Source organism: Idiotropiscis lumnitzeri, chromosome 19 (genome assembly GCF_059441095.1).
Source record: "Idiotropiscis lumnitzeri isolate Australia: NSW breed Sydney's pygmy pipehorse chromosome 19, RoL_Ilum_1.0, whole genome shotgun sequence".
Lineage (NCBI taxonomy): Eukaryota > Metazoa > Chordata > Actinopteri > Syngnathiformes > Syngnathidae > Idiotropiscis > Idiotropiscis lumnitzeri.
This window is the reverse complement of record NC_142409.1, coordinates 13490463-13518367: the sequence shown is the minus strand read 5'-3', so window position 1 is coordinate 13518367 and position 27905 is coordinate 13490463. Positions and strand designations below refer to the sequence as shown.

Sequence of the window (27905 nt, the reverse complement as noted above, 5' to 3'; positions counted from 1 at the left end):
CATTCAAGCCGGCGGAGCACCCCAAGGCTCACAGCTTGGTCCCCGTAGTTTTTCTGTACTTAACCTTAATACATTGCCTCAATGTGAACATTTAAAAGTCACATCTGCTGGAAAATATTCGTAGGTTTGTTTCATATGTCGCTTTTTTATTGAGTAGATTTTTGGGGTCGTGTACGGACCTAATTTAAAGCTAAAACCCGAAGAATAGAGTGGGGAATTTAAGCACTTTTTATGTTCATAGAAACAAACTGAAAAAAAAAAAGAAAAATCAAAAAAGACTAAATTGCAAGGCTTTTATTTACAGGCATTTTTAAGACAAAGCTCATTTGTTATTCACAGGTGTGTTCAGCCTTTCTAACAAGCGCTCGTCGCTCAGTATTGTTTCCGTGCAAATATGGGATCAGAACCAATTATTTGTCATCATCGTTTGAGTTAAAAAAAAAAAAAAGTTTAGTCCTTTGCTCTGTACTGTCTGATGAGCCTTCGTCTCTGCGAAGTCTTCCTCAGCAGATGCCTGAAGTCGTACGGGTTGTCGTCGGCGCGACCGCCGGCAGGTGGCGTTCTGGCAACGGAGAGACTGCAGACGACACAAAAACAAACATTGCAAAGTGTGGGGAGGAAGAGATAAAAAAAAAAAAAAGACTTAATAAAGGTGAGGAAAGCTGCGGGCGTCTTCGCTACGACGCCTTTCCCGTAATTAGCTTGACTTTAAATCTCCACCTAAACGCTCGCAGCCAGACGACGGCACGGAACGCGGAGCGCCATCTGCGCGCTCAGTTGAGAGGCGGCCTCGGGGATGTTGTTTCTTTTTAAGTCCATTCCCCGGATAAACAAGTTAATTTGGACAAAAGGTTTTTGTTTTTTTTAATGATAAGCAAAGACAATGAGTGACGAAATGTTTCTTTTCTGACACTGAAATTCCCAAGCGTCCTTTCAGAGATTCGCAAACTTTTTACAGCTCAGTACGTTAGCGAGCCTCCGCCACTTTAACTCTGATTTTGAAGGACATCTTTTTTCCCCAAATGTGAGAAGTCAAGATCCAATTTAGTTTGTTGCAGTACCGCGCAGCGCCACATTCTGCCTGGCAGCACTGAGCTTTGCTGGATGTGAAGCAGCGTTGGTCATTAAGCTGCAGAGGACGTGCGTGTTGCTGCTCTGGGCGAGCGAAAGAGGCACTTCTTTGAAGCTTCAGGATGAAGTTCTGCAACATGGATGCTAATTGCCGTCAGCCTGTTTACCACTTTTGCCATTCAATGTTCGCATGAACTGCTCTTATCGGGGGTACCTTGTGTTTTTGGCAGGTGGGGACTCCGGCTCGGATTCTTCTGGCTGTCCGGTCTCGGCAAGTTCTGGCTCGCTGTCCGCGGAGCGTTTCCGGTCCTCGGACGACGTGCGCCGGACGCGGCTTTGCGACGATGTTTCTTCAGAGGCAAGAGCAGGCGCGGACTTGCTGGTGGGCAAAGCCTGGTAGTAGTGCTGGTCCACATCCACAAGTTTACCTGGACTGCAAAGACGGAAGAGCAAAAGTCCAGGTCAAAATGTAGCACCATGGTTCTGATAGTTGACGCAAGTTGAAATTTGGTTGAACTTTTTTGCTCCCCGAAATCATCTTTAGTTGAATCAGCATCAAGCGTTTCTGCAATTTGTGTTGCACGAGTCTTGGCTCAGGTCACACACACACACACACACACACACACACTCACTTATTGTGAACACACAACATGTCCGTTGTGAGCGGTGCATTTTCCACACGCTTGATCAACGACTTTCATACGTTAATGATATTCCAATCAGCCGCGAGGACGAAAGGACCTGTCAACTTTTTTCCATTCTTGTAAATCTCGCTGCAGTTTCCTTCCGTCCGCCTTTTTCTTTCGCTCCATCGTAATCATCACAGCCGTCCTCAAAGTCGATCCAATCACAGACCAATTTTCTACCAGGAACATTGTTAGGATATTTTTTTTTTGTTCATTTCAGGATCTTGTTTTTGCCTGACTTTGTTCCTCACAAATGGTTCAGAAAGTCCACAAGATTCCGAAGTGGACTCCGGATGTACTTCTGCCGGCAATAAATGATCTGCGCTATAAGAATTGTGCTAGCTGCATAGAAAGATGGCCGCATTTATTTCGGGTGTTCCACAGGGCTGCGTTTTAAGTCCCCTCTGATGGCCACTTTACACTCAGACCTTTTTATAAAACATACACCAAGGATTTATCGGTCTCATTTTTTTGGGCCGCGGACACACTCCGTGACTACCTTCTGACTCCTCCCCCCTCAGCCAAAGTCTCGTGCCGGCCTCTCGTGCTTCTTAATCGCGCATGTAAAATGTTGTTATTTATCGGACGATTCTGAACCCGGAGCCCCTTTTGTGTTCGCTCGCGCTCACACAGTCCCAAAGAAGGCCAGCGTCATTTAGATTTCAAATATAACATGTCCGGCGTGTGGACGCGACACGGGAAGACGCTCATAAATGTGACAGCGCGTCATTAAGTCCCGCCCACCATGAGGCTGCACTGCGCGTTGGTGCTTAAGAGGAAGTTGAAAGCGCTTACCCTTCTTTTCTGGGCTTGCGTTTGTCATCCTGGACGGAGCGCTGAGGGGGAGAGCCAACACGTCAACCATCAACATCATCTGCAGTGTCCACATGCGTTCTAGTTCAATGTAAACCTTTTTTCAGTTTGCGCCATAAAGATGAGAACAAAGTGGAGGGGAAAAAAGCAGTGCACAAAAAAAAAAAAAAAAAAGGAAGACGCGGCTATTTTTAGCCCCAAAGCGTTTTTCGCTCGAGGAAGCGGACCATCTTTCACGTCGGCCACTCACATGGATCAACGTGTAGTAGGTGGAGTCCTCGGGGGTGTTGAGGGTCTTCGGCTGCAGGGTACGGCGGGGGGGCCGCGACAGTCTCTTGTCGGCTGAAGGAGGGACGCAAAAACGGTTGACGACAAGCCCAACAACCATTTTCAGAACCCATTGAAACTTGGGAAAATATGCGCTTTTTTCTTCGCGCCTTTTCTCACGCTCTCGCTGGCAAAAAAAAAATCAGAAACTTTCAAACGACAACATTTGGAGACGTGCAAATTCTTCGGCAGCCGGCTTGATGATGAAAATTCAAGCGGTCGGCGCCCACTTTGAGGCAAAGTTGATTAATTCCGGCCCAGCGGCTATTTGACCCCGGCGCGACCTTTGTCCTACTGAGCTGACCTCCATCCGCACGGACGTTTAACCTCAGGCTTCGTCGGCACTTTGAATTTTTCCGCAGAGATGCTGCCGGTCAGCGGCTAACTCTAGACTTTACCATCGTTTTACTTTTTATACTTTGACATTTCAGAGTCCAAGTTTTCTTTTTGAAATCTCGACTAGAGAGAGCGATGACTTTTTTGGAGCATCTGGTGGCCACTTCTCTGCGATGGATCACTTTTGTCGCCGCAACATTTTACGCCACCGCAAATACATCACATCGACCTTCATCTTGCTACTTTTTATGAATCACGTTGGCACGAACGCCAACAGGTGAATAAAAACCATCCAGCAAGTCGAGCGAGCGGAAAGTTGACAAGATCATTGAAAAGGTCATTTGGTATTGCCGCAACAATTCCACGCCGCCGCCGCCGCCAATTAATTCTGCGCTGTCATTGTCTCAATGCGATTAAGCTTTGACGACCTTTCCCGTTGCGGCGGTGGCGTTTATTGCGCAATGATGATGGAGTGGATTATTACCGGCATGAATATGAACCCGGGGAAATAACGCGCAAGTTGACAGGAGACCTCGGGACATGTGTTCTGCAAAGAAAAAGTCAGTCAAGGGCAAGTTGAAGATTTGATTTGAAAAAATAAATCAAATAAAATGGATGCGAGAACATTTCAAAGGCGCTGATTCCAATTTCTCGTACCTTGTCGGCGTTGCTCCTCAGTGTGTCTTAAAACGGCAGTTGCATTCTGACTGTAACATTTCTGTCAATCCGTATTAGCCCGTTTGGGATCATTTGCATGTAACGTTAGCATTAAGCTAGCAGACTTTGGTTAGACAAAATGATATTTTCTTCTCTTTTGTTGAATGTTCTGTTTGGATGTGTTGCTGCTCTGTGTGTTTTATAACAGAAGTCGCGACTTTAAGATTGCGATAACTCTTGTAATGATCTCCGTTAGCATGAAATTAGCGGACTTGAATTGGATGAAATGATGAATTTGTTCGTGTTTAAAAATACTTTGCTTAACTTTCTTTTGTTGTAGACTCCGGACTGTGTACGCGTCGCTGCTCTTTGTTTGCGCAAAGTAGAAGTTGTTTGAAAGGTTTTGTACGAACGTCAGCAAGTTTTTCGCCTCTATTGCATTTTCACAGGTGGCTCCGGAATGTAGCTCCCATTATTTTCCCGCAGTGAATATTAAAGTCCACGTGATTGGCAGCTGACAAGATGGCCACTTCCCAAACACGTCAGCCAGCGTCCCGTTACAATTTGAAAAGCGAGCGAAAGACGAGACGAGCCAATCGCGTCATTGGCGTCCCGCGAGCGTCTGAGGTCAACTTTGCGTTTGCCGCCGGTCGCCGCTCATCTTCCCAAAAAGCAAAGACTTATTTTGACTTTCTGGTTGGCCACTTGACTTTCACTCGCTCGCCGATCTAATCAAAACTCACGGCACCGGCGCCGATAACATCGCCGCGTTCCTCGCCACAAAAGGCGGAAATAAAGGCTCCCCCACTCGCTGTGCAGAAATCAAAACGTTTGCAAATCAAATCCAAACATTTCAGCAGGAAATGAGTCAGACGCGTCTCACCGAAAGACGGATGAGCTTGAAAAGGAAAAAAAAAAATCATGTTCTGTTGTTTTGACAAATGAAAGTCTGAAAATGACAGTTGTCCAATCTAGCAAAATATCAAAAACATTTTAGGACTGCCTGGCTCCAACGGACGACACCATTATTTTGGAAGTTGTTTGCATATTTTGCATTCCATGCAGTTGTCGTGCGATGGTGGAACTTCTCGCTTACGTGATTTGTGCATCTGGGTCGCAAAGCCGTTGATTGCTTTCTCCTTGACAAACATGCCGATCCGTTCTGGCTTCGATTGATGGGCCTGGATTATCTCCGTCAACTTTTGCTGCAGGGCCTCAAAGTTGTGAGAAGTCTTTGCGATCTGCGAAGGAACGACGGTGATTGGTTCTTAGGGTGTGCGAAAACATTTCAAACATGGCCACGACGATAATCTGCAATGCGTACCGCAACATCGCGTCGACGATCACCAACACAAGGTCACGAATCGTGGGAATGCTAACGCTAACGCAGACTAGCACCAGCAGTGAACTCTTATTGGCTAACACCCACGTCACTCACCGTCCCAAAGCCACACACACACAAAGTCACGGATACAACAGTTGATTAAGAGTGTGGTGAACCCAAGCGATTAAAAAAAACCCAAAAAATCGATTGGAGTCATCAAACTGACCTTGACTCAGTTCACAATTTGACACTCAAGTGTTTGGAAGTGACCTGTTTGGAGAAGGACTCGAGTTGCCGGGCTTCCTCGTGCGCCGCCTGCTTGCTGGCCTTCATCTTCTTGCGCTCTTTGTAGCCCCTGAAGTGACTTTGGATCTTGAGCGCAGCAGCCTCTTCTTGGTCCTCGCGTTTCTCGTCTTCACATTCCAGCACAACATCACGGACCTCCAAAGCCTCCTCCGCCAACTCCAGCTCCACGTCGTCGGGAGATAAAGGTTCCTCCGTCGCCGCTTCTTCAACCGGCACTTGAAGGTCCTCGAAGGATTCCGGCCCCCCTTGGCGTTCTTGTGTCCTCCAGTCGGGGATCGTCGCTTCGTCTTCAAGTGGTTTGCGTTCCTCGTGGCCCCCAAAGTCAACCTGGAGCACCGCGGGGGCTTTGGTCTCCTCCAAGTCAGCACAGTTGTGCTCCAGGGCGTCTTCCGGGGAAGCTTCCTGCTCATACGGCTTGTTTCGGTTCCTCTCGGCTTCCTCCTCAAGTCTCTTCCTCTCCTTGTGGCCTCTGAAGTTACTTTGGAGGACCGTGGCAGCTTTGACTTCCTCACGCAAGCTTGAGGAGTCTCCGTCCTCTTCAGGCGGGTTTTCGTCCCCGGATCCATCTTCGGGCGCGACCGCCACTTCGACGTCGTCGTCGTCGTCTGGAACCTGCGTGTGATCGCTGTCTTCGTTCTCCTCCGCCTCATAAGTGTCTTCATCCTCATCCTCCGGGCTCTCGGCACCTTCGTCTTCGTGTCCACCTTCAGCTTCGGGCAGTTCCACGGGTGGCGGCTGCAGCTCGGCTCCAGCCGCGCTCTTCTTTCTCTCCTTAAACTTCTTCCTCTCCCGGTAGCCGCGGAAGTTGCGCTGCAGGACCACGGCAGCCTTGGATTCCTCTTCTTCACTTCGGGTTTCATCGCTTGGAGCCGGACAAACGTCCTCGGCGCTGTTCTGGACTGGCTCAGGCGGCTTCTCCTCATCGGCGTTCAGAGCTTTCTCGGCTTTCGCCGTCTCTAAGGCTTCTCTGAAAACGAGAGGTCCAACTCAATATTGTGCAAAAAGACTTTTTAATGTCTTGAGTGCGATGGACTCGAGCTCGTCTGTGAGCCTCATGAGGAGAAGCGCGAAAAAACCAAAACACAGCTTGCCTCTCTTCTCGCTTCCTGTCCTTGTGCCGTCTGTAGTGCGCCTGAATCTTGCTCGCCGCTTTGTGCTTCTCGGCCAGCGACTGCGTGGACTTCTTTTTGGCGAGGTAGCGCCTGCAGGCTGACAAAGACGACGTAGCAGACGTCATTCCAAACAAAGTGCGCTTCCTTCACCACATTCCGAGCGGCTCTTACCAGCTTGAAAGCGGACCACAAAGGCTTCCAGCTTCTTCTTCTTGTCATCCCAGAGCTTCTTTCGCACTTTGTAGCCTCTGTAAGCTGCGCGCGGAAGCAAAAATGAGGAAAGAATGCTCGTGGGCGTCGACGCGGCGCAGCTGACTCACCGGACTGCAGCACCAGAGCGCCGCGCTCTCGCTCCTTCAGCAAGCGGCGGTAGCGTCTGGAGCCCAGCCAGCCGCGTACGCAAGCCTGGAGCACCACGACGCGCCGCGTGGCTTGCTGCACCATCAGATTCAGATGCTCGGCGTGGTAGTACTTCAGGAAAACCTGGACAAACGGCCACCGCCATCATTTTGAAAAGTGACATGGCGATTCTTCATGTTTGGTCCCACCTTTGTCTTGCCCATGGCCCAGTTTTCCAGCTTGGCTTTCTCCAGGATGGTCGCGCACGTCTCCGGAGTCACCGCCGGCTCCTCGTCAGCATGGAACGCCACGATGTGATACCTGCGGCGACCCATCGGCATCAGCGAGCAGGAAAAAAAGTTGGAGAGTTGACGTGGGTCACCACCTCTTGAGGAAATTAGCAAAGGGGACGCGGTGCGAGTAGCCCTGCCGGCGGATCTTGGCCATCTCCAGGATGCCCGTGTAGCGCAGCTGGACCAGAACCTTCTCCCGGTCAAACTTGTTGGGTTGTCGGTCGTTGTTGGGTTTGATGCAGCGCACAAAGTGGGGCTGCCCCGCCACCATCTTGGACAGAAGATCCATCAGGGAGTACTGCAAGGAGCAGAAAAGACGGAAGGACTTTCTGCGCGTACGTAAACCTCAGCGCTCGTTTGCAGACATTTTTGGGCACAAATTGCAATTTAAACATTTAAAAATTGCACAATGCACAGCCGTTCAATGGCACATTCAGGAACAAGCACTCCTTTTGGAGGTGAACGTGGTGGCAAATGAGTGGACGTACTCTGAAGTAGGACGCCACCGTCTGAGTTCTCATGTTGGTGGTTTCTCGAGGGTGGTAGGGCGTGTCCGCGTCAACCGGCTGAGACAAAAAAAAAAAAAAAAACTTTGCTCAAAAAACAACCACATTTTTCATTCTGCATTTTTTTTCAATGAAATGACCACAGCGAGCGAACGTTCTAGCATTAGCAAGCTTTTCTTTCGCAGCATACGGCGAGTGAATGCAAATTATTCTATTGAGCCCCCCACCAAAAAACAAACACAACCAATCACCAGATTGAGTCATCAAGAAAGCATTTTTGTTTTTTTGTCAGCCATCAGCTGAGATGAACAAAACGCAGAAAGCGCTCTACAAAAAAAGCTGATTTGCTTTTGGAAATGGAAACGGCGCCACAAGCAAGCGAAACAGGACAACGAGCTCGACGGGCCCACATTGCTGGCGCTTTCGTTTGCAATCCGGAAACGTCGCAAGGAGGAGACTCGGCGAGAGCGCAGGCGAGGGTTGGAACAAGTGAAAAATAATGGTTACCTCAGTGAAAGCAAAGGAACTGTACAAGGTAAGCACTCCCATCTTTACGAGAGACATGCAGCAAAAGAAGGAGCAGAAACAAATGAGAAGCTTTCACCTTTCGTTTGGAAAATAGAGAAAAAAAAAAAAAAAGCAAACGTGGGAGACGTGAGTGAGCGCGCGTACCTTGGCGAAGGTGAGGGTGCGCGTGGGGGTGCGCGGGTTGAGCAGAGTGTTGATGGCTTTGCCTTTTGTGTGGGCAAGGTTGCCTGGCAAAAGAACACCACAATGATGATGACACGGGAGCTCCGGTTGAACATTTTGCTTTTTACATACGCAAGCTCAATGTTAAATGTTCAATTAATTTTTTTAAATTATTTTAGTCCGTCTGGTGTTTTTTTGTAAGGTCGCTCTATAAGGCAGGTCTAGTGCAAGTATATTTGGAAGAAGCAGTAACTCGTCATACATGCCGGATTGGGATCATATTTTTGGAGGGGGGGTGGGGGGGGGCTGCATTTAGGATGGAAAGGAAATTGTAAAGCGCAATTAGGGTTGACTGTCCTCACCTGTTTTGGTGAGCGGGTGGGTGAGAAGTTTGCGAACGAGCTCGTTCTCCGAGGACCTCAGCAGGAGGACGATGTCGGCCGACAGGGTGTCTCGATTCTTGGAGAGGAATCCCGCAGCGTTGTAGATCACCTGAGCGTTTAGATCACAGACGTCAACGTCCCGAGAGCCCAGTGAGGCCGGCTAACGTTGTTTACGAGGCCCGTTAACGCAAAAGAGGTGCGCGCTAAATCCCCATCAAAATTGCACAATGCGATTTTTTTCCCCGCGTAGATGAATAATTATTCAATCACGTGGAGCACCGCAAGGCACGAGGCTTGGTCCTCATTTGTTTCTCTCAATTTATGTCCCCAAAATAGAAACGATAAAAGGCATCGCGACTCACTCAAATCCACGTACCTTTCCGGCGTAGTGATGAATACCGAATCCCAGGTCGATCCTCTTTGGCCTCCAGAAGCTTTTGGTCTTCAGGTTATCTTGAAATTTCTCTAAAAGATCGCACCTTGCCGGTTACACGTCGACCAGCAAACTTTCCAAAATGCCGCCAAGGAACCCACCGACGAGCGTCCGATCGGTGGCCCGCGGGAAGCGGCTCTCCTCGTCCAAGAGGGACAGCATGCCCATCGGCTTCTGCAGGAACAGGTCCAGCAGAGGTCGGTTGTCCTCGTACTCGATCACGCGAGCGTCCACGTCCTCGTTCAGGTACTCGTCCTGCACACGAGCCGCAGAGATCTCACCGATTGATCGCCTCGAAACGCACATCAAATCCGCTTCAATTGTGTAAAAGGTCGGCGAGCGATGCATTTCAAATGAACTCGGAAACAAGCTCAAGTGTATATGGTGGCCGCGTCGGACAAATGTATGTCTGGGCCCGGTGCCAACAAGAACCCTCAAGAGAGCTTTTGAAATGGACCACTTAGCGCCCCCCCCCTAATTGAGCCTCGTTTCGTCTGATTTATAGCCGCTCTCCATGGGCGAGAGCAAATAATTTAACCTTAACAAAGCATTCTGTGGCCTCCCCCGGGGGGAGCAGCAACTCCCCCCCCCCACACCTCCTCCCTCCCGTGAGGTCCGCATGAAGGAAGACGACGACGACGATTTCTCGTGAAACTCGGAACGGATTCGTTGCATTTCGCTGGCAAAAGACGATTTGATTTCCAAGAATGTGGACGAAACAAAAGAAACTCAATTGCGATATTGTGAGAATGAATTTGGAAAGAACGACAATATGCACCCAGTTACCTGCTCCCAAGCGAAGATGTGCTGGTTGAAATAAAACTGGATCTGCTCGTTAGCGATGTTGATGCACAGCTGCTCAAAGGAATTCCTCTTGAAGTTCTCAAAGCCAAAGATGTCCAGGATGCCGGCGTTCAAAGCCTTGTCGTCCTCTCTGGAGGATGAAGGCCAGTCAGAGGACGAGCGCTCGCCACGTCGGGTCACGTCCGGCGCTCTCACCCGAGTTGGCCGTCGGGCCGCAGCAGCGCGTTGATGCGGTTGACGATCCAGCTGAAGAGGCGGCCGTACAGGGCCTTGCTCATGGCGTCCCTCACCTCGGTCGCCTTGTCCACCGTGTTGGGCCGCACGATGGTCTCGCCTCGGGCCACCACGCAGTGGGAGGTCAAGGCTTCCTGGAGCTCGTCGGGCCGGATGCGCAGCAAGGACGCCACTGGGGCCAGAGGAAAAACAAATGTTCAGGCAAAGCGATATCCAATCACGTAGGGCGGCGCTATTCTATTGGGCTTAAGGTAAGATAATGTGTTCTGAAGCCGATTGTCTTCGGAGCGCACATGCTGGCCACTAGAGGGCTCGCCAAAAAATGGGAAGTCGGACGAAATGAACGTGAGAGTCCTTCTCTCACCGTTTTCCAGGATGGACATGTTGGCGATGTCGCTCTTGTCGGTCTGGTGCTCCGAGACCACGGCGGAGAACTCGATGTCGCCCGAGTTGAGGATGGCCGCCAGCGTGCTGTACACGCTGCCCAGCTCCTGCAAACGCAACTTCATTTAAAAAAAAAAGACCAAACAGCCTCAGTCTAGAAAAGTGCTTCTCAAAATGACTCGTGGGGAACAGGAAAACTTCATGTAGACAAAAGTAGTGCTTTGCCGCATCCATGAACATCTTTCTTTGCAAAACATCACTTTTGTTTTCTTTGAATTTCTCTCGTGTCACTCGACCGTTTGTCTCAACTCGCGTCGACAAGAATAAGTGCTATTGACGGCCGGATCCCAGAGGCAATCGACGCTTCATTAGCCAGCGCGGCGATGACGAAATGACGGCAGCGCTGCCTTTTGTCCTTTCGGAGGTGCCTTGTTGAAAAACGCGCAAGAGGGAAAACACGGCGTTTTGTTCTTTTTTTACCTCCAGGGAGAATCCGATGACTTTGAAACACTGCTCCACTGCGTCAAACTGCTCCTTGTAGCGCGTGTTGCTCACGATGTCGGGCCCCAGTTTAATGTGCTCGTTCCACAGATACCTGCGAGGCGCACGGGAAGCGTGAGGAGGCAAATGCACCTCACTCAACTATTTGAGCCGTCTCAATGCAAATGTCGTGAAAAACAACAAAAAGGTTTTTTTTTTTTTCAAGAGGACAAGAGAGCTACTTTGGCGTTTTGCAGTCGGACAGCTTGTAGTGGGCCAGCTTCTTCCTGTCCGCCAAGCCAGCGTAGATGTAGTAGAAGATGTGGAAGTTTTTCTCCCCACTGCGGAAACATACGAGCACCGGAAACATCCACGGAAAGTGCACGTCAATTCTTGATGTATCGTAAAAATCAGTCAATAAAGCAAGCAGGCGGCAAACATTTGAAAAAAAACAAATATACAACGTCGAATTAGAAGAAAGATACAGTGAAGCCGCCCTCTCGTGTCGACATTTTGAATCAATCCTTTTTGATGAGGTTTTTACAGAATTTCCAGTTGTGCGTCGCAAACGTGCAAATCACTTAAATAGACAAAAAAACTTCATTTGTCTTTTGTTGCAGTTTTAAGGTGTAGTTGAGCAGCAGTACTTGAAAATCTGCATAGAATTGACGCCCATTGAGATGGATTGGGGGGGAAAAAAGTTATTCAAATGTTGTCCCTGGCCCAAAAATTGCCCCCCCCCAAAAAAAAAACACTGATAAAAGGGAAAGGGGGGGGGGGGATCAACACTCAAAATCTGAAAACGTCTTACACAGCCTGGTGGATGACGCGAGACTTCTCCAGCAGGTACTCGGAAATCTTGGCGCCCACCACCGTCCCGCCGGCGGTGAACTTCATTTCCAGGTACTTGCCGAAGCGGCTGGAGTTGTCGTTGATGGCCGTGCAGGCGTTTCCGAAGGCCTCCAGCAGGCTGTTGACCAGCAGGATCTTCTCCTGGAGCGACTGGTTGTTGGCCTGCCACATAAAACAACGCGTTTCATTTCATCACAGAAGAAAAAAAAAAATTCAGGACTCGTCAACGGCGGACGACTTTTCTCTGTGACGCCTTTCGTTTCGGAAAGAGCCCGACACCTGCCAAGTTGTCGTTCGGCTCAGGAGACGAACGGCAAAAATTCATGTGGACTTTTGTATGTCGGGAGCACTCCTCCTTGTACTCGAGTACTGAGCGTGCGTACTTTTGCCAGCTCCTTCAAGCTCACCTTGCCCAAGACGGTGAGCTGCTGCACGAGCAGGTGAGCGCTTTCCGTTTTTCCAGCTCCGCTCTCGCCGCTGATGACGATGCACTGCAAGCGGGGGGGGGGGGGGGGGGGGGGGCATGTGTCACGGCCGTTTAAAAGACTCACAAAGAAAATCACTAAAAAAAAAAAAAAAAGTGTCACCTGATCGGAATTGTACGACACCATGGACTGGTAGGCGATGTCGGCCACGGCAAAAATGTGCGGCGGGTTGGCCGTCCGCTTTGCACCCACGTAGATTTTACTGTACTATCGGGACGGGAACCGAGAAACTTTGATCATCCGTTCAGAAAGACATTTTGGTCTTGCAAAAAAGTCAAACCTGCGGAGCGTAAATGTGCATTTTGTGGAAGGGGTTGACGGCGACGAGGATGTCGCCCACGTAAGTGTAGATCTGATCTCTGCCGTAGCGCTCCCGCAGCCGCTCGCTCACCGAATCCTGCGAGAAAGCGACAAAAGCGTCATGCCGCCAATATCCGCCGGCCCGAGCCGACAACGCCGCCTCATCGTGACGAATGGCGCTGCAATTTCACACATTGTTGACGCTCAAAGTTAAAACATCTTTGCCGATGCAAAGAGATCTCCATCTCATGCGTCATTTTGCCGCTTAAAATGATCGCCATGGCGACGCGTGTTCATCGGGACACGACTTGAGGCTCGCTCTGTGAAGATTTGGTTTGTTTTTTCATTACCTCATCGAGAACTTCCAAAGCGGCGAGATCGTCGTCCTCATCCCGGTCCGGCTTGGTGTTGCTTCCTTTTTTGGTGTGGATGCGCTCATGCCTGCGACGAGCCAAAAAAGAAAACAATCAATCAATAAAATGACCTTGAAAATGGACGCAAAGAAAAAACTAAATAAAAACTCATTTCGTATTTTTCGTAGTTTTCTTTTTGGGCGAGTTGCTCGGCAAAGTTCGAAAAGCCACTTGAGGACAAAATCAAAAGCTGAGGCGCAAAGTGAAGCGGACGTCCGCATGAGTCAGACTTCCATGGTGACGCGCTGGCCCGAAATCAACAAGCTAAAAAGCTTCCGGTGCGGAACGAGCGGCGCATCAACGGGTCGGGCGTGCCACGCGAGGTTCCGACACACGAGGCGCACGTCCGCGGGACGTCTTTCGTTACCTTTCATTACTGTCTCGGCTCTTTCCGCGATGGCTTAAAAGGACGGAAAAAGATTTCAAGAGAAAAGTTGCAGGCAATTCAAATTGTGCAGCACAGGAAATACGGTGAGGAGCACGCGCCGACGGCGAACGCCGACGAGGCGGACCACCTGGTCTTCTCGATGACGCCGATTTGCTGGTTGAGGTCGATGAGGTCAATGAGTTGCTTCTGCAGCGTTTTGTCCTTGCCGACGGTCTGCCGGATGAAGACGTGCCGGAGGAGGTCGACCACGTTCGGTCGCAGCTCAAAGTCCTTGATGAGACACCTGAGTGGCGAAGCCGCCGCGTGAGGACAACAAATTGCGCCTCAGGTGAATGTCGGCGCGTGCGGCGCTCGCTCACTTGCGGATGAAGTCGTTAAAGTCGTCCGACCACAACTCGGGTTGCTGGAGGGTGGGCGGAGGGTTTCTGGCAAAATGAATACAAAGTCACGGTCACGTCAAACGGCCCGATTGCGCAGTCATCGGAAGAACATCCACGGCAATTTCCGTCAAGGCTTTGAAAAATGCGATTTTTCAATCATCAAATCCGATTCTCGTCTGAAAGTGCTGCGTGTGCAAAAAGGGCCAACGCAACATTTTGGCTAATTTCCTTCCTTATAATTTAGCATTAAGCTAGCAGACTTAGAATTAGAACGGGAGGCGGCCATCTTGTTTTGACAGCCATCACTCGCAGCACTCCATTCCTTCGCTTTGAGCAACACATGCGAATGTTGAGAAATTGTGCAAGCGTCAGCGGTGGATATTTCTGGAAATTTTCATTTTTCGGTTCCTTAAAAGAAAATCCAAGCAAAAGAGAAAAAATAAATAAAAAAGCGGCACGGGTGTCGGTGGTGACACGAATGCCTCGAGTGCGTCCGCGCTCAAAGCAGAGAGGTGACGAGCCGAAGCCTGAAGGTCCAACGCGGCCGTCACAGAGACTCGGCCAAAACGGCGTGACGAGCGGGAGCCACGCAGCGAGCGCATCGTCTGCGCGTGTGACAAGACACCGTTAAAATGACAGTGACAGTAAAGTGCTCACAGGACTTTGGCGGCGTCGGCATCCAAGCCACAATTCACCAGTGGTGACAAATAACCAAGCCCAAATCTTCAAGTTGCCGTCTCGAGGGTGTCACAAGTCCACGATTTGATTTTCTGACCGCACGTGACGGCGTCGAGGACAACCAGAAATCGACGCACCAAAGTTATTTGTGGCGATGAACGAGGGGGCGGGGCTCACCGGGGTATCTTAAAGAGCGCTCTCATTGGATGGAGCTCCGCGAGGGGCGGGTCTCCGTCGCCCAGCTCGATGGCGGTGATGCCCAAGGACCAGACGTCGCAGCGGGCGTCGTAGGTGGAGTCCAGCTGCTGCTCGCACGCAATCACCTTAAAAAAAAAAAAAAAAGATTCCATGAAGGACAGTCAATTTGCGTCAAGACAAAAATAGGATTTTGGTCTTGTGGCTTATTTTCTTTTGCCAATAAGATCGTTTTTAAACGCCGCGTTCCACAGAAAAAAGGAAAATTTGTTACAATGACCAAAAAACGACCCGATCAGAAATGTTGTTTGCAAATCACAAATGGGCATTGTGTGCGCTATTACTCTGGCAAATTTAAGGCGATTATTTTGTTGTCGCAGATTTACCACGCCAGATTAAAAGTTAAGCAAGGCAAATAAATGTTGGCGTACTCCGCAAGAAGGTGGAATTAATCCCGCGATTCCGGACGGACTTCATCCCGCGCTTTCTTCGAAGCTTAGTGGCCCACGAGCGTCCCGATTCAAATCTGGCGTCGTCACGCAGGCGCAATTCTGACGCAACATTTGCACAGCATGCAAAATCGCCTCTCAGCCAACGGACACAAAAAAAAAAAAAACGCGTTCAAGATTTATTGGGAAATGAGGATGCTAAAATGGATTTATTTATTTTATTTTGTGCGACGTGAATGACGGTTCAGGATGCAGAAAAATGAGAGCATGGCTCAAGGTTGTGTTTGTATGCGTCGCTGCTCCGTTGGTGTAAAATTGCCTCGTGACTCGAACGTCCATGCTAATTCTTATTCGCCCGTTAACGGTAATGTTCGGCCGTTTCGTTGCCATCAAGCTAAGCGGCTTCCGTTTTGGTCTTGAATGACATTCTTTTTGCGGTTTGCGACGTTGGGGCAACGTGGACGTTAAGGCGGCCGCAGTTTGGAGGTTTGCAATTAGCCCAACGTCGATGCTCACGTTGCGAAGCGCAGCAAATTTTAGGCAACATGATAATGTTGGCTTTTATTTTTCTTTAATCGTCAGTTTTTTTTTTAGGGGTTTTCTGTGTTATGAATTTCCATCGATCACAAGTGGATGTGGAACATAACCCCCACGATAAACGATGGCTCGCTGTCCAATTCAACGTGCGATTAAGAAGGCAATTCAGCAAACGTTGAAGCCGACGTCAAACTGTCCGGTCACGAAGCGCGACGGCGGCGACGGAAAGCCAGTCGAAGCCGACCAGGGTTGATTAGACGAGCGAAGAGCGAAGAGCGATGATGAGAGCGCGTTATGGCTAGATGACGACGATTAACTGCGGCCCACCAACGCGGCGCGGCGGAAATCCGAGAGAGGGGCAACGCACCTCCGGCGCCATCCAAAATGGCGTTCCCACCGAGGTGTTCCTCCTCAAGCGAGTGTTGGTCAGCTGGGCGGAAACACCTGCGGTGAGCACACGAGAAAAAAAAAAGGGAAATCAGTTGCTATGGCAACCGAGATGAAGAAAACACATGCACGCATTCGTTCCTTTTGTCACGACATGCAAATGATGTCTTGCTTTCAATTGCAAAGAGTGACGACAACATTTTCAGAGAGAACGAAAACCAGCCGCGCTGTCGTTACCTTGAAAAACAATCGACACGTTCAAATGTTCGCTCTCTCAAGTTAAAAGAAAAAAAACGGTGTTGTTTTTATGCGGCACATTTTCACCTCCCAAGACGATCGGTGCAGTTTCCATAAATACATAATCAGCGCAAGTGTTCTTTAGAATATTCATGACACATTTGGATTTTCTGGAGATGAGTCACGACGGGGGCTTTCTTCGCTCGTCGTAGCAGAAGCCCCCCCACCGGGATTGGGCGGGGGTGTGAAAATTAATCCCTTCGTGACGCAGTTCAGCACCCGCTCGCCCCACCAAACACGTTTTTTTTCCTTCAACGCTTTGCTCGGCCGGCACGTTTCATTTCTAATTGCTAACTCTCAATGTCCTGACTGGCTGTGATTGGACGCGGCCGGGATCTGATAAGCGTCAGCGCCATCCGCTCCTTTTCCAGACCCTCGCAGGTACGAGCCAAACCTCCGAGATGCGCCGCCCTATCGCGGCGTCGTAATTGCGACGCACGACGGTGACGTCCCCAAAAAGCCTGCGCTCTGACTGGACGATTAATGCCAACTAACTTTTACACATGAATTCTTTTTAAGCCTTCGGTTTGATGCAAACTTGAAATGTTACAGCCTTGCGGCAATCGGCGTTGTTGCGACGGCTTCGTGAACGATTACAAGCAACGTTGAACGACACCAAACATGCACAACTTGAAACTTCCCGTAAACTGGAATGACTTTTTTTTTTTTTTACAATTCTGCCAAACAATGAGCGGCGCCGTTGCACGGCTTCACTTTACTCAACGTGTTGCAAACTTTGGAGAGGCGAATGAGCGACTCTCGCAAATGCAACTTGACATATTAAGAGATTCCATCAAGCCGCGCGATCACACAGCAGCCTTGTCCTCATCTTCCTCTTCCTGAGCGAGACGTGCACTTCACTGTCGTCGGATGCTTTTAAGGCTAAATGCAAAGCTACACATGCTTTTACTTGTAATGAAAACGGGCAGCTGCGTCGCGGCGTGTTTTCATGGAAGCTCACAACTTCCGGGAAGGTGAGACCAATTTGGAAACAAAACAAATCATTGAAATGAGCTCAGGAACTTGTTCGGCCTCAACGAGCTGGTCCAATCTGCTCTTTTCTTTTTTACGATGTAAACCTCAAGGCGACGAATTTGCCTTTGAGGTGCGTCACGTACCAAAGTCAACCAGTTTGATGCCTCCGTGCGTGGTCAGCAGGATGTTGTTGCCTTTGACGTCCCTGTGGATGGTGTGGTTGACATGCAGGTGCTGGAGTCCCTAAAAAAAAGAAAACTTTGACTTTGAGGAAAACCAAAATTGAGCATCGTGTGCAGATCTTAAGCCCGAAAACGAGAGCGGTCTTTTGTCCTCAATTAGGAATCACACTTGGAGAACGACTGCAAGGTTTAATTGCGTACTAGTAGAACAAACATCGACATCATCTGTGGAGATGTCATACAGCGGTACAAAAAATAAATAAAATATTCTCGTGAAAGTGCACGGAGCAAACGAGTGACGAACATTCAAAGTGTTTCCATCGAGGTGGCGAAAGCTCACCAAGAGGGCCTGATGCAGGATGAAGGCAATGATGGCTTCGTCCATGCGCTCCCCCCTCTTCAAAAGGCCTTTGGCCAAATCCGTCACCGAGCCGCCGTTGCAAAGCTACAAAAGAAAAGAAACAATTGGAAAAAAAATTGATTGCAATTCGGCGCTCGTGTCACGGAACCGTCAGGTCGGGCCGAGTAGGCGGTTTTGATGGCAACGTTGGTTCTTTTTACATCGTACGGCTTAGTGGGAGGGGAAGAAAGTGAACGGCGCGGATGCTCGTTTCTAATCCGCCGACGAGGCGAGTTAAATATTCGACACGCCGCGTGAGCAGGACGCAAAGGTTTCCTTCCCGTTTTGGCGGCCGTCGTGCGACCGAAGCGTCAACGACGAGCCGCCCCCCCCCCCTCGCCAAATGACAGCGAATGACCCATGGGGTTGCCATGGCAACCATAATAGCAACCCCGACATTTCGGGCTTTTTCATGAAAGATGCCCAAGGTGGAAGGGAAAATTAGACGCTTCAAGCGCGCTGCTCGGAGGCGGAACAGAAACGGAAAAAAGAATACAAAAAATTGTCGTCTGTCAACGCGGCGACGCGCGCGTTTCGCATTTCAATGAGCGTCTTTAACGGCGAAAACGGCAACTTTTCTCATTATAATGAGCCCCATTTCCCGCTCCCGAAAAACAAAAAGCATAACGAGGCCATACGTGCGCTCGCTGAGTCCATGGAGAGCCTGCTGACGCACGCGTCTCCACCTGGTACGGAGGCTGCACTTCCTGAGAGTCCTCAGGAAATTCAACCTGGACAGGAAGCTGCTGCTAGCCTTCTACCACTCGTCCATCGAGAGCCTGCTGACGCACGCGTCTCCACCTGGTACGGCGGCTGCACTGAGGCGGACAGAGTGAGGCTCCAGAGGACGGTCAAAACGGCGCAAAGGATTATCGGCTGCCCTCTCCCCTCACTGTCGGACATCGACACCGCCCGGTGCCTCAGCAGGGCTCTCAACATCGTCAAAGACGATACCCACCCAAACTCACACCTGTTGGACCTGATGCCCTCTGGCAGGACCGACAGGTGCATCAAATCAAGGACCAACAGACTGAGAAACAGTTTCTTTCCGATAGCCATCTCTATTCTGAACTCTCACACACACACGAGACCACCCTTGCCTTGCAGAACAGCAACGTGATGTCTTTTTATATATCCTATTCAGTATTATTTTAATTCTTCTCTTATTTATCTGATTTATATATTTGTCTGAATTCTTGTTGTATCGCACTGGAGAGGGGAGCCCTCTAATCTCGTTGCACACTTGAGTGCAATGACAATAAAGGCATTTCTGATTGTGAAATGGGCTCCCCCGAAGCGCCGAAACAAAACAGAAAGCCGATTTGCAAAAAAAGCAAGCGAGGAGAGCAAAGACCTCCACCAAGGCACAAAACGACAAAGGCATTTCGATCAGGAACAAAAGTGGCGAGGAGGAGAGCTTGGCTTTTTGAAATGCTGCTTTCAAGTTGCGATTTGAACGCCTCATCTTCAGCTTCACTCTCGGGTGAGAGCCTCCTTTGAAAAGCGAACGACAATGTTTAATTCTCTCACTTTTGCAGTCGACTTGAAGCGGGCGAGACTAACAAACAGCTTGAAGCACGCAAGCTCCGCCTCTAATTTGGAGAACGTCTTCTTTTCACTTTGTCAAAGTGATGTTATCCGACAGTCTCCCGTTTTGCGGACAACGACAGCGTGAGCGGAGCTGCGACGAAATCCTTTAAAAGGAGTCATAATTCATTCACCGCCATTGGCGAGCATACACGTCAAAGATCCACTCAAAGCAAACTTTCTGCCTGTCGTGTTTGGGTGAAATTTGCTCGAAACTGCAGTCGGCCATATCGGGCTCATCTTAAACGCCATCTTCGGACAGCTTTAAATGCGAGTCGGCCAACCCGCCGGGTTAGGCGCTCGCTTCGTCATGCGCATGAGCTTGCGGGCGTGAAGTGGCCCGAGCGGACGAAACAAAGCGTCAAGACGAAACGCGGCGCCGACTCATCCGACTTTGATGACTGAGATTATTTGGAACCGCGCCATCCCGTGGAGAGGCGAGGCGCGCAACAGGAAAAGGCGAAGGTTTACGTGCAGCCAAATGTTTGCCGGCTCACCTTGCCGCGTGCAATTTAAGCCTCATGACTTGGACCGTCTGCTTTCAATTCTGCTTTTCGGAAGGCAAAGCTTCAAGCATTTTGGAGAAGACGGCTTGGAACATTTGCCGCCTTTGTGACGTGCGCATGTAAATCACACGCTTTTCATTTCTGATTACAGAATCAAAGTGGGGCCCCCGTGGCCGCTTTCTTTGAAGCTGCCCACCTGCTAAATTGGACACATGAAAGTGCGCTCGTCTCATCCCGCTTCATGAATGACGGAAGAAAAGTGGAGGATGCGGCTTGTTGGTAATGAGAACGCTTCTTTGGGCTGAGCTCGAGGGGGGGGGGGAATTACTGTTGAGGAGGAAAAAAAAAACGAGAGGCAGGAGCCAGTATCCATGGAGAGCGAGCACATCCTCATCATCGCTAAACGTCACGTGCGTGTACGCTCGCCCCCCCCCCCACCCGCTCATCCTCTGATACACGTTCGACTGGCAGGCAGGAAATTCTGCCGCAGGATTAAAGCAGCAGATTTCGAGTAAATTTGGGGAGGCGGGGGTGTAAATGAAGCAGGAAAGCCGTACAAACTTGCAGGAGGAAAAAAAAAGGCGGTCAAATGGATTTTGCCATCACAGAAGATAGAAATAATATATAATAATAATAAAAAAAACATTTCAAATGAAACGACTCCATTTTTTTATTTGAATGGATCCTCATAAATGAATGTGTCGTTTCAAAGATGCGGCAAACAACCATGACTGTAAATTTCCTCGTGAAAACAACAACATTTCCATTTCCAGAATGAATCAAAAAGAAAATCAAATCGCCAACGAGACCTTTTTCATTCCAAAACAAGCCACGTGAATCATGTCGACGAGATCATCAATCAAGTCGAGCAGACGTCTGCAGGTTGATGGATCGCAGCACGCTTACGACACGAAAAGAAAGACAAATAAAAGCGACATCTCCCTCGCCGTGAGCGTTTGCGCTCCGAGCTTGACCTCCATTACAGGTTTGACATTTCGGCGCCGGATGAAATATGAGAGACGAAGACGTGGACGGCGGGAGGTACGTTTCTTTTCGGCGCGTGCAACGCTGCGCAAACATCACAGCCGCTAACGTCCATTTTCTTCAGATGAAATGAAAAACGTACTCGCCATCACGCCCAACAGTTTGAACATTACAACAAAAACAAATAGTTCTTAAACGCACATGAACTGAATTTAAAAAGCGTTCAAATACAACCAAACTGTAATTAGGCAGTGATTCTTCGGCCCACCACTAGAGGGAGTACGACACATTGAGAATCGCTAACCGACTTGAAAATGAACGCGTTACAGTCACAAGACATGGCTGAGCGCGATCTGGCCTGAAATTCAAATCAGCGGGCTACGGCCAGCAGGAGGCGACGTCCACCAAATACAAATACAAAGAATGCGAAAATATAATTATTCCAAAATGTTCGAGATTTGTCGCCCAGCAACTTTGTTCAACATTCGACCCGAGGCAGCAAAAATTGAACCATGCGGGCGAGCGCGTTTGTACTCAAACACGAGCAGTTTGTGACATGCGACAGCCCCCCCCCCCAATGGAAACGTCGCCAACTGGCTTGCAAACAAATCCCACAGGTGGCCTCCAGGTTAACTCTGCCACCGTCATCGTCAGCGCGCCATGCTCCACCTCCACCTGCCGCTTGCTTTAGCGTTGCGTAATCCGCAGCCAGATTTAAGCACCGCTGCAGAAAATTGGCCAGACGCGGCACCGACAACAATCGGACCTTTAATCGGCACGCTCGCACGCCGCGCAGCTAGCGTCAAGCCAGCTCGCCAAAGGCCGACGACGCCACCGCCGTTGTTGAGATTTCACCCGGTGCGGTTTTTCAAATGTTGTGGCGGTCGACCGCCAATGACAAGTGTGAATTTCGCGACACCGATGAGCTTTGCGTCGACGTTAATTGATGACAAACGAGCGTTTTTCACCTCGAGCACGAGCCACAGCTGATCTCCACATTTCACGTCCTTCTTGTAGAACATCCCGTAGAACTTGACAACATTGGAGTGGTCGGAAAGAGCTTTGAGGATGTTGTACTCGGCCTCGATCTCCTCGTCGATGTCCTGCAAAAAAAACGCGGCGGGTCAAAACAGTGCAACAAAACGAAAACGGCAAGCGGCACAGGCGGCGCCACTCACGTGAATCGGATCCAGAATCTTCACCGCCGCTTTGCTTCCGTCCGCCTTGTTGAGGACTTTGTACACTTTGCCGTAGGTCCCCTTCCCGATGGTCTCGATAATCTCCCAGGTGTCAGTGGGGTCCGGAAAGTTGCCAAAGACGATCGATTTCTCAGATTGGGGAAACATTTTGAGGAGGGATCTCCTGCTGAAGAAAAATGTGAAAAAAAAAATCTTGTTGGCGTGAGAGACATCAAGCTGGATTTAGCGTCGGCGCCATGCTCCTTAAGAGTGTCTTCATTTTGTAACGTGTGAGTTTGAACGGCTCAAAGTGTCACGGCGACTCTCCAAACGTTGCCTTTGCCTGAAAGTTGCCTCTGAAAAAAGAAAAAGAAAAAAAAAGAAAAAGCGTGTTCTCATGCGCTTGTGTTTGAGGAATTAACCTGGAAGCACATCAGCTGTAAATAGAGGATAATCCCCGAGCGGAGGCGCAGTCGGGGGCTGAATTAAAAACTTCGGGGTGACACGTTTTTATTCCATCGGTGAGCACGACAAGGACGGCAAACGCCAGAACGTGGTCATCGAACGTCGCCAAGCTTTGGGATACTGAGAGTGACTTCTTTGCTACCGATTAAGGGCTGCCAGTTTGAAACGCTCTTCAGAAATAAATCCGCTCAAATTATCTTTCATCATTTTATAATTATTTACACATTTGTCGGAGAATGACAAAAAATATTTGAGCTAGCATGTTGCTATTGCTAATGCTAAGTTGAAAATGTCTCGGGCAATTCTGCTACTTCCTGGAATGAATGACGACTCGGCCACTGTGAAGTCGCGAGACAAAGTCCCAAAATACGAAGAGCGGCACTTTTGATGGCCTGTCAGGAGACGCTGGTGCTTTGCAGTCTCTTTGACGTGAAAAAAAAAAAACAAAACAGCCCGACACGATCGTTGGTTGACTCGACCGTGACGGCAAATTAAATCCAAGGAAAGCAAAAGCCGCCTTCCATCCTGGCATCTGAAAAAGCAACTCAATCACCAAAGATACGACGCGTACGACGAGTTTCAAGTTTTACAAAATAAACAACCTAAAGTGTCACTCACATGGTTGTCTGAACACGAACATTTGGACGAGAGAACGAGCCCGTTGGTGGCGGCGGCGGCCCGGCTCGGCAGCGACAACGCCAACTAATCTGACAGCGAGGCCACCATTGGAAGTCGGCGCCTCGCTGGGATTAGCGGGAATTAGCCAGTGTGGCCGCATGAGCCTTTCCTCATATAGACGGCCATTCATTCGCAAAGGAAAGCTGGTTAGGTCGGCTCGCGGCGGCACAAATTCAGGCCTCGGTACACAACAAAAGGAGTTTCGCTTCTGGAGAACTTTTTTTTTTTTAACGACAATGTTTTCAATTAGAAAAAACCCCACAACATCCTATTGACAACCGAACGCGAAGCACATTTTAGTGTCGTCACGCTGGCCCGAGCGACCTGCAGACGTCTTCAATTATGCATCATCGTCATCGTGCATGTGACACACGAGAGCGAAACCCGAAGACTCGCACCGGACACCTCCCACCAGAACAGGGGTGTGTGTGTGTGTTATCTCACCTCGTCTGACCGCCACTTTGGGTTGGCAGTTGCAGTTTGTTATGCGGCGTGCACGTAGCCTGCGTACAAAGTGCACAAATAATGAGCAGCGCCTGGGAAGCCACTCAGCAACAAGATGGACACCGATGACCGGCTCGACTTTTTAAACAATTTGCTTTTTTTTTTTGATTATTATTAAATTACACTGATGGAATTCTCTCCAATATTTAGTCGGTGTATTTATTTCTTTATTTTTAAATATGGCCCACCAAGCATTTACATTTGTAAGTCCTGTGAAATTTGTGTTGCGCATTACTTTGTTTTTTTTCCACAAAAATGAAAACATATTCATTGATTTCTATTTTAATTAAATAAATGATTTGTTCTTTTATTGAAAACAAAAAAAACATAATTAAATATATATATATTCAAGTTTGCCCAGCATGCGTGGAGAGAATAACTCTCAGTTTTCACTCTTATTATTACTTCCCTTTTATCCATCACAAACAGCTCAATCACAATTGCAGAAACAAAACATAGTTGATCAAAAGCGTGGATGACCCCACATCGTGCAGGTGTTCCTAATAAAGTGTCTCAGAAAAATGGCAACCAAAATGAAAAGAAAAGGTATCAACTGACCTTTCAGCACTGGCGGCGGGAGCTGCGGCGAGACAAGAAACACATGAGACACAAAGCAACAGTGATTTGCACAATGCACTTAAGTCAACACACACACATTTGCATCCATCAAATGAATGTTACTTAAAAGAACAAGACAATGCAGAAAAAAAAGCTGATCTTGACCAAGCAACCAGAATCAAAAGCATGCACTCATGCATTTCGTGCAGTCTGAAGACTGGCAGCAGGCCGCGACCTCATCCAAACACGCTCCTGTTACAGAAACGCAAGTCACACACTCGCTCACGCACGCACTTTGCAAGACCTGACGACAGCGAATCCCCCCCGTAGATTTTGAAGCAATCCTTTCAAATGGATTTTCTCACGCAAGGGCCAATTTCGAGTTGCGTGTCTTTGGTGGAGTACCACTTTGTGCCACAACGGGCCGTGGCAGCACTGAGCTCTACTAGAGGCGATGAAGAGCAAGAAGAGGAGTGTGTTCAAGTCTTCGTTGTTTGAAGGCTTCGAATTAACATCGATGCTAATTTCTTCTTAAATTGAAAATTGTGACTCTAACATCATCATGTCACCGATAAGCCCCCCTCCCCACCCCGCCTCACCGAGGTGCACAACAAAGGGCCTCCACACGACAAATGGGCTGCGTTTGTGCTGTCAGCGAGACCTGGTCAGCAGCGAGCTCATTTCCTGCTCCATCGCCTCGCGGATGACTCCCAGGATGGCCCTAAGAGCCGTGTGATTGGGCCGGGCGGGGGGCCGGGCGCGCGCCGGGCCTCGGTCGCAGCCTGTCCCGGAACACAACAACAGCCGTCCATGTCAGCATGTGTTTGCAAAAAAGAAAAAAAAAAGAGAAAAAGGCTTTCCATGGGTGCACTTTGGAATGCAATCCGAAATGATTGTCCCGTTTTGTGAAAGCTGACACGTTGCTGCCTCATGATGAGAATTGCTTCCCCGTCACGCTAATTTGAGTGTCCATCATTCAGCGCGTCACTGCGGCCGTGCCTGAAATATCTTCCAATTCAGGTAGTTTGGATTCATTTTTAGAGCAGTTTCTTTTTATTATTTCAAAAAAGCTGTGTTTTATTCATTTTAGAAATAATAAAAACAAAAACCTGATGTGATCGATTTGAAATGAACCCCGAAATCTCATGTACGAAATTAAGAAAGACGAAAACAAAGGACAGTTTTGCCGCGTTTCTAGTTTTAGTCTCGTATGCTTTCGTTTTTATAAAAATCATTTTCATTTTATTTTGTTTGGAAAAATGTGTGAGGAAGAGTCATCTCCTGATGAAGATGTCATCACGGCAATTGGCTGAGATGTCTCTCAGCTAAAAAAAAAAAAAAGAAAGTGTGACGCCTCACATAAGCCGCTAATAGGCTTCATTTCGCCGACAGGTAACCTACATACGCTTCTGCTTCTCGCACGCAGATCATCCTCTAGGACTGACACGACATATTTTTAGAATTATTATCGGCATCGCGTTATAGAACCGGGGAGTCAAACTGTTTTTTTTTTTTTCTTTTGGAGGCCTTATCCTTTATGATGGACCTCACGAGGACGCTGGCAAAGACTCTAAACGTATAAAGATCTTTTTTTTTTTTTAAATAAATTTGGCAATGAAGTGTTATGTTCATATACTTTTTGCCTCCTAAACTCATGCATGTGAAGCTCTCGCACTGCGCACAAGACACAAAAAAATGTCCCCTTGAGTGCGAAAGCCTGCAAAAAAAAAAAAAAAAAAAAAAAAAAAAAGGGCAATGCGACAGGATTCATGGTGAGCCGTGATTGGCTGATTGATAAAAGTATAGATCGCCTTTTGCGCTTTGTGTGAATGCCGCAATCAATACAGGCCACCACATTTACAGGAAAGCGGCAGCCAACGACAGCCTGCTAAAAAAAAAAAAACAGCTGGCATGTTCGCACTCAACAAATACTGCACGGAAGGCGGGGGGGGGAGTTGATTTTTGCCATGTAGCTGCGAGGCGAATGATGATGAGGGAGGTTATTCCGCGGCGTGCATGAAAGGAGGCCCACGTCTGGCCGGCTATTGTGTGCGGCCAGCGGGCCGTGACCCCCCCAAAGCTGTGGGATGGACCCCATCGGGACAAAAGCCAGGATGAAAAGATCATTAGGCTGATGTCGGCGACAACTCCACGCATGACGCGCCATCACAGCGGCACAAGCTGCGGCCAATCACAATCGATTATATTGTTGGCACAAAGGTGACGCCGGTACATTTTATGATATCATTAAATGTGACTCAAATGGAAGATTATCTTATTTTACATTAAAGTGTCAACAAATCTTCCGCTTGTTTTTCATGGACTCGTATCACGACGACAGTATGGAACGCTCATGTTGCAGCGACTCCTTTTACAGCCGGCCTCAACTCGATCTCAAATATTGTTTGATTTTCCCCATGATCACCTGGGATGCTTTTAACCCGACGAGAAGGCCTTTCAGATGCTTCAATAACTGGAAACCCGCCGCCTCCGCCAGCACTTTGCTTGCCCAGGAAATTGAGCCAAGACGCCTGTGGCAGAGGAGCAAGTAGAGCATTCCTAATTTCCTTCGCCAATTCCTCAAAAAAAAAAATCACATTGTTCACCTTATATTTTATTGGACGGAAAACAGGACAAGGACATGGGTTTGTCTTTTAAGCAGAAATGGCAAAAGTACGCGCACTGCACTTAAGTAGAAGACTCAAGGTCGAAATATTAATTCCATTCTTGTCAACATTTCAAACTCACCACTGGAAGCAGCCGGCCAAGGGAAACCACTTTTGATCTGGATCTCTTCCACATTCGGACCTGCGTGGGCGTGGTGAGATTACACCGCAATTAATTAACACGAATCATTGGCAGAAAAAAGGCTTTCTCGTTGTTTCCTAATCTCACAAAATCCCCCTCGTTGGATGTGGAGGAGCAAAAGGACAATGCCAGACGAGAGGCGCTTGCTGGCTCGCTTATCCTGTCATCTTGTTCCACAACGTGTTCAAAATAAACTGCGCAAATCCAACTCGAATGATTTTAGGCCTGGCATACAAACAGGAACGAACACAAAGCTAAAATGGCACCAAAATAAAAAACAATTAAAAAAACGACGCTCAAGCAGCTGTGTTGACAGACAGACGGATAAACTATTCATTCACACTCCCCTCAGCTCATCAGTGCGACACTAATATTAGCCGTTGTTTGCAGAGGATGTAGAAAACAGTATCTGTCGACATTCATTCGTTCATTCAGTTGCTTCGAGAGTTGCAGCAGCGCAACATCGAAGCTATTTAGCATGAGCATCAAGCAAGCGGCCTTTTCTACAAGGTTGGAAAACATCGCTAGTATCAAATCGTGC

At 48.7% G+C, this 27905-nt stretch overlaps 1 protein-coding gene across 10 annotated transcripts; it reads right to left on the bottom strand.

The window, feature by feature from the left end:
* Nucleotides 1-279: 279 nt before the first annotated feature.
* Nucleotides 280-27561, bottom strand: myo3a (myosin IIIA). Of its 10 annotated transcripts, none has more exons than XM_088282562.1 (40): nucleotides 27305-27561; nucleotides 26982-27087; nucleotides 24557-24578; nucleotides 23939-23997; nucleotides 22352-22707; nucleotides 22142-22276; nucleotides 18037-18141; nucleotides 17658-17757; nucleotides 16223-16299; nucleotides 14852-14997; nucleotides 13976-14041; nucleotides 13741-13899; nucleotides 13596-13628; nucleotides 13166-13256; nucleotides 12796-12912; nucleotides 12618-12722; nucleotides 12438-12521; nucleotides 11990-12192; nucleotides 11421-11519; nucleotides 11179-11293; nucleotides 10679-10805; nucleotides 10276-10486; nucleotides 10063-10210; nucleotides 9378-9531; nucleotides 9220-9308; nucleotides 8823-8952; nucleotides 8443-8525; nucleotides 8278-8319; nucleotides 7753-7830; nucleotides 7357-7562; nucleotides 7181-7292; nucleotides 6953-7115; nucleotides 6804-6887; nucleotides 6612-6729; nucleotides 5485-6487; nucleotides 4987-5131; nucleotides 2821-2912; nucleotides 2553-2593; nucleotides 1286-1504; nucleotides 280-577 (listed from the first exon to the last, which is right to left on the bottom strand). In XM_088282562.1, the coding sequence occupies exons 5-40, from the start codon at nucleotides 22517-22519 to the stop codon at nucleotides 451-453; spliced, it is 5175 nt and encodes a 1724-aa protein (XP_088138688.1). In that variant the 5' UTR covers nucleotides 22520-22707; nucleotides 23939-23997; nucleotides 24557-24578; nucleotides 26982-27087; nucleotides 27305-27561; the 3' UTR covers nucleotides 280-450. The 10 variants fall into 10 exon arrangements, with proteins under 10 accessions (XP_088138688.1, XP_088138690.1, XP_088138689.1 ...); XM_088282564.1 differs by having other exon boundaries at nucleotides 22352-22538; XM_088282563.1 differs by having other exon boundaries at nucleotides 22352-22535.
* Nucleotides 27562-27905: the final 344 nt, after the last annotated feature.